This window comes from Recurvomyces mirabilis (genome assembly GCF_035927965.1).
Source record: "Recurvomyces mirabilis strain CCFEE 5264 chromosome Unknown scaffold_1, whole genome shotgun sequence".
Lineage (NCBI taxonomy): Eukaryota > Fungi > Ascomycota > Dothideomycetes > Mycosphaerellales > Teratosphaeriaceae > Recurvomyces > Recurvomyces mirabilis.
The window spans coordinates 1009113-1021089 of NW_027041935.1; the positions used below are offsets into that span (position 1 = coordinate 1009113).

The 11977-nt window shown below is 52.7% G+C and overlaps 4 protein-coding genes across 4 annotated transcripts; 1 reads left to right on the forward strand and 3 right to left on the reverse strand.

The window, feature by feature from the left end:
- Positions 1 to 802: 802 nt before the first annotated feature.
- cut15 (Importin subunit alpha-1) lies at positions 803 to 2526 on the reverse strand (the record flags this gene model as incomplete). Its single annotated transcript, XM_064833146.1, has 2 exons — positions 803 to 2230; positions 2290 to 2526. The coding sequence occupies 2 exons, from the start codon at positions 2524 to 2526 to the stop codon at positions 803 to 805; spliced, it is 1665 nt and encodes a 554-aa protein (XP_064699415.1).
- A 630-nt stretch (positions 2527 to 3156) lies between these two features.
- On the forward strand, positions 3157 to 6076 carry LTS14_000434 (uncharacterized protein; the record flags this gene model as incomplete). Its single annotated transcript, XM_064833147.1, has 2 exons — positions 3157 to 4870; positions 5346 to 6076. The coding sequence occupies 2 exons, from the start codon at positions 3157 to 3159 to the stop codon at positions 6074 to 6076; spliced, it is 2445 nt and encodes an 814-aa protein (XP_064699416.1).
- A 506-nt stretch (positions 6077 to 6582) lies between these two features.
- LTS14_000435 (uncharacterized protein) lies at positions 6583 to 8247 on the reverse strand (the record flags this gene model as incomplete). Its single annotated transcript, XM_064833148.1, has 1 exon — positions 6583 to 8247. One exon carries the CDS (start codon positions 8245 to 8247, stop codon positions 6583 to 6585), a length of 1665 nt encoding a protein of 554 aa, XP_064699417.1.
- A 910-nt stretch (positions 8248 to 9157) lies between these two features.
- On the reverse strand, positions 9158 to 11245 carry LCB2 (serine palmitoyltransferase component; the record flags this gene model as incomplete). Its single annotated transcript, XM_064833149.1, has 1 exon — positions 9158 to 11245. The coding sequence occupies one exon, from the start codon at positions 11243 to 11245 to the stop codon at positions 9158 to 9160; it is 2088 nt and encodes a 695-aa protein (XP_064699418.1).
- Positions 11246 to 11977: the final 732 nt, after the last annotated feature.

An 11977-nucleotide genomic window follows, 5' to 3' on the forward strand; every position in this document is an offset into this window, starting at 1 on the left:
CTGGTGGCTATGGTTGATGAGATTGGTGAAGTGAGGAAGAAAGCATACATTGGAACGCTCGCGTGCCCAGAACAAGACCGACGCGAACAAAGTTCAATACGAGCCGTTATCGATACCGTATGCCATTACCCCTTAAGCTATGACGGTGAGGTGCATGAAATAAGGCAGAGCTGAAAGACATACATAGTCCACTTGAGGTACGGTATGGTGATGAGCGGTTCAAAGCAATCTATGGACGAAGACAAGGAAGAGCAGATATGTATCATGGTCAAGCCTGGCCTGACCAGCTCCTCCATAGCCGCCTCTACCGCCGCCTCCACAGAGAGCTCTCCTGCTTTGCTGTCCTCGCCCCTCAGTCCGCCAAATACGCCGTGCTAATGAATAAACACATCGCCCATTGTGCCATCAGGAGGCACTCATAGCACGAGTCTCATCGTGCTTCAGTCCATGTCCATGTGTGAATCGTCGATGTCGAAGGGGTCCAAAAGGGGGTATTGTAAGGTAAGTGCTGAAGAGAGTGGCGTGTGTTGAAGAACCGAGTCGTGCAGGGATCGCTCGTGGTTACGGCTGCTGGGGCTGTGATTGCTGGGCTGTTGATCGATGCTGTGCTCGGGCCGGATGCTGGATTGATGGGATATGGGAGCGTGGTCGAGGGAGTGGCGTGTGTCCAGTCCCTGTTGTACCAATGCTACCATTGACTTACCTTCTATTACGTCCGCGAAGCCAATGTGGCTACAGCGGGACGTTTCCTCCTTATTGTGTCTTCATATTGATCTCATTCATGTAGCGGTGAGTTACTCCTCTACATCTCCATGCTGTTGTCACCGCCGTTGGCAAACTGGAAGTTCTGCTGCTGTTGCTGGTTGCCGAAGCCGAACTGACCATCCTGGCCCTGCTGGGATGTCAAATCGCCTGCATCAGCCTCGCCCTCATCGTCAGAGAAATACTTCTCGATAATATTGTACGCCTTCATGTAGATCTCCTCATTGCTATTGTTCTGGCAGTCGTGGATCTTCTCCATACCACCGCAGTCTTCAATGAACAGGGCATAGCGGTTGACTGGTGGCTGCTCACTTGTGCCCTCAGCGGCCTCCTTGTCCATATCGCCGACCTTGAGGACGTTCTCCAGACCATCAAGAGCGACTTGGATGATTTTGTTGTCAGGACAGGTGAGCAGATCGCAGAGTGGCTTGATAGCGCCGCCCTGGACGAGATAGCGGATTTGATCTGGCTTTTGTAGGCCACCGCTAGTGGCATTGGAAATGGCCCAGCAGGCCTCCTTTCTAGTCTTGAAGTCGCCATGGCTGAGCAGGTGGATGAGTGGCGGCATAATATTAGCATCGATTACAGCCTGGATCTGAGTGCTGTTGCCTGCCGTGATGTTGGAAATAGTCCAGCACGCTTCCTTGCGAATGCCATCCTTCGGCGAGCTAAGGAGCGAAAGGAGAGCCGCAAGAGCACCAGAATTGATGATGAGCTGAGTCTGAACATCGTCACCAGTCACGATGTTACCCACAGAGCGTAAGGCTGGGGTCTGCACAGAGGTTGAGGAGTGCATGAGCAATTCCACAAGTCGGCGTGGGATGTTGGCCTCGATGACAGCTTGTATCTTGTCGTTGCTACCATCAGAGAGATAGGAGATAGCCCAGCAGGCGTCGATCAGAACCTCATCGTCGAGAGAGTAGACCAGCTTGGCAAGGACGGGGAGTGCAGGGGCGATCGTGTTCCAGTCTGGCTGGGGTGTCTTGCCACGGCAGAAATTGCTCAGTGTCCATGTCGCGTTCCTCAGCATGCTCAGCTTCCTGCTGTCGCCAAGCAGACGTAGAAGTGGTATCAGAGCGTTCTGGGCAAGAACATAATCCCTGCAGTGTGGGCTGTCACCAGCAATGTTGCCAAGCGCCCAAACAGCTTGCTCTCTAACATCAGGCTCAGGGCTGCTCAACAACTCCACGAAGATCGGTACAGCTCCTGCTTCGATGACAACCTGAGTCTGCTGGGCTGAGCCAGAGGCGATATTCGTGAGGGCCCATGCTGCCTCAAATTGCACGAGAGTGTGGGGAGAGCGGAGGAACTCGACGAAGCGGCCGACGACACCAGTCTCGATTACGCGTTCGATGGGTGGATTGCGCTCCTTGGAAAGCAGCTTGCGGAACTTGGTGGTGGCAGCGATCTGGTCGTCGATCTTCTCCGAGAAGACGCCGCTCACCATACGTGGGAGATCCTCGTCCAGCTGTAAGTCATGTCAGTACACGTCGTAAGGCTCCTTACATGCTTGACAGTGCGTCTTACCTGGCTCTCAGTGTTTGCACCTTCATCATCGCTGTCCGGTGCGGCCCCCAACGAGGCACCAGGAGCGCTGCCGTCACGGGCACTGATGCCTCGCCTCTTCGCAAGCCCTTCTTCACGCTTTTGCTTTCGGATCTCAACCTGCTGCTCCTCACGACGCCGACGAAGCTCGTCAGGCTTGAAGGTGCTCTTCGCCTTAAAGTTCGTCCGCCTGTGCTCCGGGATGTAACGCTCCGCCATGTTCGCGGTATGTGGGGTGGCAAATATGTGTCGAGGTATTCGGGACGAGTGTGCAGTGGTATGTATGAGTAAGCGGGTACACTGCACGACTGCTGTAGTAAGACTCTAAGCAAAGATGTGCTCGCGGGGGTTTGCAAGAGCGCGGAAAGTGACGTTCAAACTGGAAAACAATGGACCGTGCGTCAGCAAAACGCCCGCGCTAGGACTAAAAGTGTGGGACGTCGTCCAGTGCAATGAGCAGGGGCATTATTCACCAGAGGTTTTGTTAACGAGCGCTGGATTTGCAGTAACTGCTCGTTGACATCGAGAAGTAGTTCACGGCGCTTTTCTTGAGTGAAGAAGATTTTGAAGGTGAACATCGACACGCACGTGACAGCCCTCTATGCCAAGACGAAGCGCCCCGCTTGCTGCCTGAAATGGAAAGCGCGTTCACGCGTTCAGACAGTGATATGAGTTTACTGCTGCCTTGCTGTCTCCAATGAACGCAAACTCCAAACCAGTTTCGAAACCCACCATACGATCAATACCGCTGTCGCTGCTGCTTCTTGCTGTCGTTCGCGTCTTACGAAGGAATCTGCGAAAGATAAGTGCTCATAGTAAGATGACAGTAGTTTGCAGGCACTACTCATCATGGCACCGCCACGAGGATTCATCGACCTCGCCACGGCATACAGGACCAAGGAAAACACCTTGGTGAACATCATTGGCGTGACAGTCGACCTTATGCCGCCGAAGGTAGCATCCTCTGGACAATGGATGTTCACTTTCAAACTGCTTGATCCAAGCCTCCGTGATTCCCTGCATGGCTCATCAGGTCTCACAATCCGATACTTCAAGCAAGATCAAAGTCACCTACCGCAAGTGCAAGAACATGGTGATATAGTCTTACTTCGAAACATCAAAATGGTCCAACAGAATGGTCAACCTCTTGCCCTCTCGCACTTCCAGACAGGTGCACAGATCTTCTCGGCTGCGTCTATACCCAATGCCAACTACAGCATAGCCTTTCAAGGTACGAAACGACTGGAGTCGCGCGGTACACCCGACGTAGTCAGACTACTCACTCTGGAGGAGCAAGCTTATGTCATGACTCTGAAGGGTGAGATTAATGTAACACAACTACTGTTGTCACGACCACAACAAATTCCATTTGAGAGGAAGCGAGATGCTGCTCCTGTCACGAATGCGATGCCTCCAGCCAAGAGACCACGGCAAGATGCAAATGATTCCCCTTCAGGACTCGGCAAGAAATTTCGCTTGATCAAAGACACCCGTCATTTGACATTTGCTGATCTGGTCGTGCAAGTGGTCAAGAAGTACAATGCAAGCTTTGGTGCATGCGAGCTGTACGTGACCGATTACACGGAGAATCAAGACATGTTCAAGTATAAAGCACCAGAGGAGGAGACTTCCGAACCTCAAGAAGGCGACACCTTTGGCTACAACAGTGCCCAAAGGAAGTCCTGGCCCGGACCATATGGCTGGTACGTGCTCAAGATAAATGCCAAGGATCCGCATGCAACTTTTGCAAATACGAGAGTGAAGGAAGGCGACTTCGTTTTGCTGAGAAATGTCAAAATCAAAGCCATGGCAGAAGGCAGCAAGCTGGAAGGCGACATGTGGCGCGATGATATGGATCCTGACAAGGTCAAGATTACTCTCCTACCCAGACGCGACATCCCGGAGATAGTGGCATTGCAAAAGCGCAAGGAGGCTTACTGGGCGAAGCGTCAGACGCTGCAGCCGAAATCTCAAGGCGAGCCTTTCAAGCTTACAAAGGCCGAAAAGAAGCAACAGAAGAAGATGAAGAAGCAGGAGGAAAGAGCAAAAGCAGCTGCCGCGGAGGCGAAGGTAGCGGAGCGCAATCAGCATGTCCGCTGCAGTAATGAGGAGGCAGCTCTGATGAGTGTGAAAGATATCCTCGACCCCGACAACGCTCGACATACCAATAACGTAGGTGACGGCACAAGCTATGTCTTGCCGTTCGTCAATGCACAATATCGCACCAAAGTGCATGTCGTTGGATACGAACCAAAAGCACTGGCAGACTTTGCCGTACCACCACTGCCGGACGAGGACGCCGAATCGTCGCCGATCGATGCTTTGGATTGGGAGGCCTCGCAAAAGTACGAATGGCACTTCTCACTTCTCCTAGAAGATGTCTCGTCGACACAGCCAGGGACCGAGAAGCCGAAAATATGGGCACATGTCCGTCACGAGGATGCACAGTTCTTGTTCGGTAACGACATGAATGATCCACAAGATCTACGAAGTAACCCGCAGCTGTTGTCCAAGCTGCGAGAGAAACTTTGTATCTTATGGGGCAATCTTGAGGAGAAAGGAGGTGAGCACGACACGAGCAATCGGCCCTTTGAGTGCTGTTTGCAGGAATATGGGATCGAGTTGGATGATGATGATCCAGAGAAGGCTCAAGTGCCGTTTGGGTATAAGAAGTTGTTTAGGATGTTTGGCACGACTATTCTATGAGCAGTCAAAACGTGGGAAATGCAGACACGTTTTCCTGCCGTCGAGCAAAGGTCTCATGGGGGACAGCCGGCTCATGAAGCACAGACGATATAGCGATGCATAGTGCCATAAAAAGAGATGACCGATGCAAGCGATCCACATTTCTGGCTAGCAGGACGCGATGTTGATGCAGATGTTGCTCAAGGAGAAGTGGATGTGAGACATGGTCGTGATAGTCGTAACTCGTATAGATCTACAGCGGAGCCATTCCGCAAGGTCTCATCCGTGCTCCCAAGCACATGTCAAATTTACGACACCAAGGTACCATACTCTTCCTTCGCACATTCTCACAGTCAGACATCCAAAGCTCGCAATGTCTTGCAAGCGACCCTCGTCCGAAATTGAAGATACCGTGACTCGGCCACGCCGTCTGTCAAGCAAGCGCACCAAACTCACACCATCCGAAGAGGCGAAGAGCGACAGTAGCGAGCCATCATCTTGCTCGGTCTCGGTCGCATCTGCATTAGAAAGTAGTCCCGGAGCTACAAAGCAGCGAGAGCATTACAGCAGCGTGAGCTCGGTCTCAGCAAATTCAGACGACGACTCCGAAAGCAGCTTGTCCAGTTCTAGCGAGGAGCCATCTGACAACGAGGATGAGGACGACACAGAGAGGATCGTGACTGTAGGCGGCCCAAAGAAACCTGTCTTCAAGCCTGCTAGAGAGCTGGTAACAGGTGCTGGGGACTTACAAGCCAGGATCTCGGCTTTGCTGCCGCGGTTACGAGATGCGAATGCTTTGCTTGAAGAGGATGGAGGAAAGTCGTTTAGTATGGAGGAGGTGGTTGAGGATGAGCAGCATATCGAGATGGACCTTGGTCTTGGAGTATTAGAGGAGCAGAATGGGAGCGAAAGTGATGACTCGAGTGACGAGGAAGATGATGGCCTGGTGAAGCAGGAGCAGCCAATCTTCTCAGATGCTGCCAATTCCGCCCATGAGCCAAAAGAGGGTCATGCGATGGAGAGGCTCATGGGTCGCAGTAAGGGCGAGCACAGGGAGGTGGGCATTCAGGAAGTGGAGTTGTGATTTTGGAGGATGAAAGCTTCGTGCTACCGTGTAGCGTGAGCACTAGGGCGTTAGCAAGACATGATCGCGATATGGAAGGGTTGCAGCTACCTCTAATTCTTACGAATGATACCCACTACAAGGATTTGTACAATTCTAGTCGCGCATGTCGAAAAGCATCACCCTGATAGCATCTTTCCGCGCAGCCAGACGGGCCAATGCAAGCTTAAGTGCAACCCTTGTTCCCGTTGTCTACCCACCCATGCTCACTCTATCTGCCATCTCTATCGTCATCGAGCGCAGCATGCTTGCACATGATCTACACAGTTGTTCCTACACAGCGTAAGTCCTTATACATCAAGAATAGTGGATCCTCGCGTAGCTCACAAGATGAGAGTCCAGGAAATCCTTTACCTGCTTCGCCTTACCTAGCAGGTAGAAAAGTGCTGCAACAAGACACTGCTACGACTCCTCGTCGTACGCGCAGTCTTGAAATCCGTCACGACGATCGGTTCTTGCTATTGTCGTCAAAGGCTTAGTATTGCGATGTCCCATTCGAGCCCTTCCGCAATATCCGCGACCCTAGACTGCCTGCAGTAAAGCCTCCCGCCATGATAATGCAGGCCATCCTTCTCTCGCCAACACTCACTCCCACAGCTCCTCTCGACCAAGAACTTCAAACTCCGATTCACAGCCTTTAAGACGAACTCCCACAATCCCATCGGCACCCAGAAGGGATCAGGATCCCCTTCGTTAGCATGTCCGTTCTTGGCGAGAAGGCCATCGAGATCCTCCCTCGATCGATAGACGGCCAGCATACCCATCTTCTTCGTCCTCTTTCCCAGTGTAACAATCTCAGCCTGATAGGCCGAGACACAATAGCGGAGGATGTTCTCCTCTATCCCCTGGGCCGGACGGCTTAGATCGGCATGATGTTCCAGGAATTGCACGATCGCTTGACGGAAGATCCTGAGCTCGGGCCGACGCTGCGGCTGCAAATGATATGGTGTCGAGGCTGTACATTCAGGAGGAGGAAGCATGAAGTAGTCGAAGACTTCCGTCAGCTTCCTGGGCCATGCTCCATCGTCGAATTTGACGATAGTCTTGTCGTAAGCCGCCAGCGATTTGTCCAAATCCGCGCACGAGCGCTCGAAGTTCTCGTATGCCGTGTAGCGAGCGTCGTAGACATACTCCTTCGGGTCCGTCAGCGACGTGCCGAACTTCAAGCTCTGGAGCATGGCAGAATCTGAGAAGATCGAGTGTCGACAGTGTGGACACTGCGCTTTGGTCGGACCCTGGCTTCGGCACCATTTGGTCAAGCATGACTTGCCAAGGACGTGAGACTTGCCACTTTGCTCGCATGGAAGAGTGATAGGGGCGTGTTCCTCATCGGGCTGGTCGTCGAAGAGATCGGTACAGATCACGCAGGTCGTGTCATCTGAGTCGATGTCCACGAAATTAGCTGGTGTCGTGACGAGTGGAAGGTGTTGATCGTAGATAATTGACCGAGGACTCTTGAACTGTTTCTTGTTGTCCTCAATGAGTCGTCCTATGCCGAAGCCATGTAGAGCTTTATCACGACGAAGACGGAAGAGGATGTGCTTGTAAGCCCGATCAGAGCGCCAGGTCACCAAGTCCTGGATGTCCACGAGCCACTGGTGGGGAGAGTTGAGACCGAGAAGCTCGTCCAGATTGCCTTCATAGTACGAGAAGCTGTCGATAGTATTGTCTCGTTTCGTGATGTGGGTGGTTTGACGTACAATCCTAACCCTAAGGATAGTCCCTTCCGTTGGCTCAAGAGACGTGTCGTGTCGATCAGTTTTATCGCGGTAGGTCAACACTTCTAGTCCCGTCTCGCCTACACCATTGGTCACCTGCGCCATATCCATCAACAATTGTCCAAACGAGACATTCAGCCTATGGCCAGGCAAGCCTTTCTTCCCCGACTTCTTCGCTCGGACTACGCTGTAGAAGCTCGTCTCGTAAGCCTCGTATAGGTTAGTGTGGGCTTCAACAGCCGGGTCTTGGATCAGGGGCAGAGGCTCATACCTTTGGGCCACTGCATACGGCACCTTGAAGAACGGGAACTCCTTCTTTACGTTCAAGAGCTTGATGCAAGGATAGTAGACATGCGTCAGGTGATGTGGTTGGAGGAAGCTAGGGAGTTCTGGTGTCGAGTGTGAGGGTGACATAGTAGCGTTAGCGCCGCGGTTGGCGCTGGTTATGTCGTTGCTCGGAACAGTAAGACTGCTTGTGACTGGGTGTGCTGTAATTTCTGGGTTTGGGTTTGGGTGCGGTATTGCTGGTGGTATCGTGCGTGGTCCCGGTCTGATCTGAGAGCTGAGAGATCCTAGACAACAGGTCGTACTAGAGGGCTTATATGCGGTGCCTGGAAGTGACGCTATGCAGTCCAAGACACAGCCATCAGCAGCCCATACAGCGGTATTCTTGTATGGAACAAAGAACGAACAATGCCCACATCCATGATTCGACTGGGGACAATGGCATTGCTAATCCGGATTCCACCAGTGATCAAGTGCTACCAGGCGTAAACCAGGCCTCAAATTCACCAGAGCACAGTCGTGTTCACCATTGGGCCCGAACGGACTCGAACGAATGCGGGAAGAGGTCATTTGACGACTGACTTGTATCCCACTTCCATACAACTACTCTACTACCACTATCACCATACTCTGGGTTCCATCTACTTGCCAGCCAATACTCAAAATCAATTGATGCTTAGACATTAGTGATACCTCGAACCCACATCTATCTCACTCCGTCCACCCTGCCATCTATGCCTGTCACCTTCTCAAACAGCACACCCCTTCTTCATCAAACGTCCCGAGTGAACAAAAGCCAAAATCCGCCAGTAATGTAAAGCATGCACATCAGAGCCTCGCGGCTCTTCGTCCGCTCCACTCGTTGTATCTCAAGGCCCTGGTCCTGTTGGGATACCGTGCCGTACAAGAAAAAATCGCCAAAACTCCTCGCCAAAGTATGTTGCAAGAAGACAAAAGATCGCGAGCAACCCCAGGACTTGGTGTCAACTAGGTTTATTGCTCGCCAAAATATCGGAGACCAGAGAAGAGTCCAGCAACCTTAGTAAAGTGGCTGCTTCACGTCCGCCACACCACGCTTGATGACATCCGCAAGCTTCCACCTTGGTGGCATGACTGGTACGCCTCCACCAATCTCGAGACACGACCTCTCGACCTCCTCTGGCTCAGCCTTCTGACCTGGTAGAGCACCCTCGATAGCAACCGGAGGCTCCTGGCCACCAGCGACACCAGAAGAGAACTTGAGCTGCAGAACATCACCCGCTTGATCACATGCAGCGAGCAGTCGGTCAAGATCGTCCTTGGTGTGTGCAGCCGACACGCACAGTCGTACACGGGAGGAGATCAAAGGAGTAGCAGGGTACCCAACCACAACAACAGAGATTTTTCGCTTGAGCATCTCGCGGGAGAAGGCGGGAATCTTGGCTGGGTGGTATAGAAGCAGCGGAATGATGGGACTGTCGTCATGACCATAGCAGATGAATCCGAGACGCTTGAGACCGAGGCGAACATATCGAGAGTTGAAAGCCAGACGTTGCAGACGCTCCTCGCCTTGGCCTGGTGCGATGTCGCCAGAGATGATTTTAAGCGATGTCGTAATCTGGGTAAGAACAGCAGGCGTGGGTGCTTCGCCGAAGATAGTTCCGGCGTTCGTAGCGCGGATCTTGTCGACGATGGCACGGTCGGCGCAGATGTATCCTCCATTCGCGCCGAATGATTTCGTGAAGGTCCCCATAAGGATGTCAATCTCCTTAGGGTCGATGCCAAAGTAATCGCAGACGCCGCGGCCGTGAGGGCCTAGGGCACCGATACTGTGCGCCTCGTCCACGTAGAGCGCAAACTTGTAGCGGCGCTTGAGAGCCACGAGACCAGGTAGATTGCACATAGTACCCTCCATGCTGTACAGACCCTCGACTGCAACGAGGATCTTGCGCCATGGGCGATGAGTACGCGGTTGGCCTTGCGAGATACGCTCGCGGAGCACGCGTTCCAGATCACTCATATCGTTGTGTTTGAACATGTCGATGACGGCTCCGGAGACACGGGCACCGAAGCGGATTGAGGCGTGGTTCAATTGATCGGAAATAAGAAGACAGCCTTTTCCAACCAGAGCCGGGAAAACCGAAGCATTGGTCACGAAACCCATGCTGTGGATGCTAGCGGCCTCCTTGCCGACGAAGTTCGCGACTTGGCGTTCGACGTCCAGATGGAGATCACTCGTGCCGATATCTGCTCGGGAAGAGCAGAAGGAGATGCCGTATTTCTTGATGCTCTGCTCAGCAGCGTCTGCGCATTCACCGTCGGCTTGTGCGAAACCAAGGTAGTTGTAGGAGGACATGTTGAGAGTCTCGGTCGTCGTGCCGGTCAGCTTGAAGGACAAGTTGAAGTCATCGCTCGTCCTATCCAGCAGGGTGATGAAACGACCAGGCACACCAGTCACGGGTCGTCTGAAACAGTCATTGATTCGCAATTGCAGTCGTCTGATGTAGAAGTTGTCAAAGTCGCTATACAAGGGCGCATACCCGTCGTTCGCTCGCAAATGCTTGTAGTTCTCGGCCTTGAATCGCTTGCCAAAGAAATCTCGCACATGTCCGAATATGATTAGGATCAAATAAGAGATGTATGTCGTGATCAGGAAGTAGTATGGTGGCTCATCCTCTATGGGCTCAGGGAACTCCGTGCCAGTGAATTGTGAGGTGTATAGGTGCTGTTTCGATCCCAATGGACCGAACGCTGCATGTGCCTTTGCTCTCCGCCTCGCCTCCGCTGGAGTGGGTGGTTGGAAGAGGGTCAATGGCTTGCTCATGTCTTCCATCTTACTCTGCTCGCCCTGTGCTGAGGTGAGATTGATGGTCGGGAGGCTCAAGGTCGGGATCTGAGGTGAAGGCGGTCGGAAGGCGGGCTGTGAAGGAGGCTCGAGTCGTGTCTGTGGTGGCGCGATCTCTGCAGTCCGTGGCGTCTTGGGAGAACCTGCGAAAGGAATGGAGAAACGGGGACGGAAGGCCTTCTTGGGCGCGACCGTCTCGCGTGTCTCGATGTATATTGGCTCCTTCTCAGAGATGATCTCGGTGGTCGTGGTTGTGGAGGAGGGCGAGATGGTCGCAAAATGGTTGAGAGTGCGGATAGGCATCGTTCTGGTATTGCCGTATTATGATTAGTCGGTGTTGTTTATGGTATTATGGATTAGTGCAGCCGAAACTGCTATGTTGCAGGCGAAGAGGTGTTGCTAATGAGCGAATGCCGCAGACAGCGACGCGGGTGTGGACAGTGTGGACGGGACGGTCAAAATTATGGTAGGAGTGCAGTGTAGTGGTGGAAGGAAGGAGGGAGTGTGGGTGACGGTGATGCAAGATGTTTTGTGCAGACGGCAGCACCGGAAAGTCAGCCTCCGAGCACTTCCGCCACCGCCAATGAAGCAGTTGCGATTGGTGATGGATTATGTTTTCGACAATTCAAACGTGACGTCGCTGATGTCGAGATTGTGTTGAACATGAAATGTGACTCTCTATTCGCAACAATGGTCTAGGTCTTGTATCGCTTTGCCAGTAGGATGTATTAATGCTGGGGCTGCGTCGTTCCTGGAGGCTGAGCAAGGGAAGATCGGAAGCTGGAGCTCACCAATTATATGATCCCCCGATGTGCCACCACTCCTGCACGCTTATAAAGCTGTCGCGATTGTGTGCAGCCCTCGCGTGCGTCGTCGTGTGTTGTGTAAGCGTCCTTGCTGTATCTGTATTCTCTTCGAATGCTATCTTCTCTCCTCCTGCTCTTCAGCTCTTCCCAATGCCAGTGTTCCTAGCGTGTGAAATCGATGACGATCAGGGGTCTCGCGTGGCAGTGGATGGCAAGCCTCTGTTAAAGG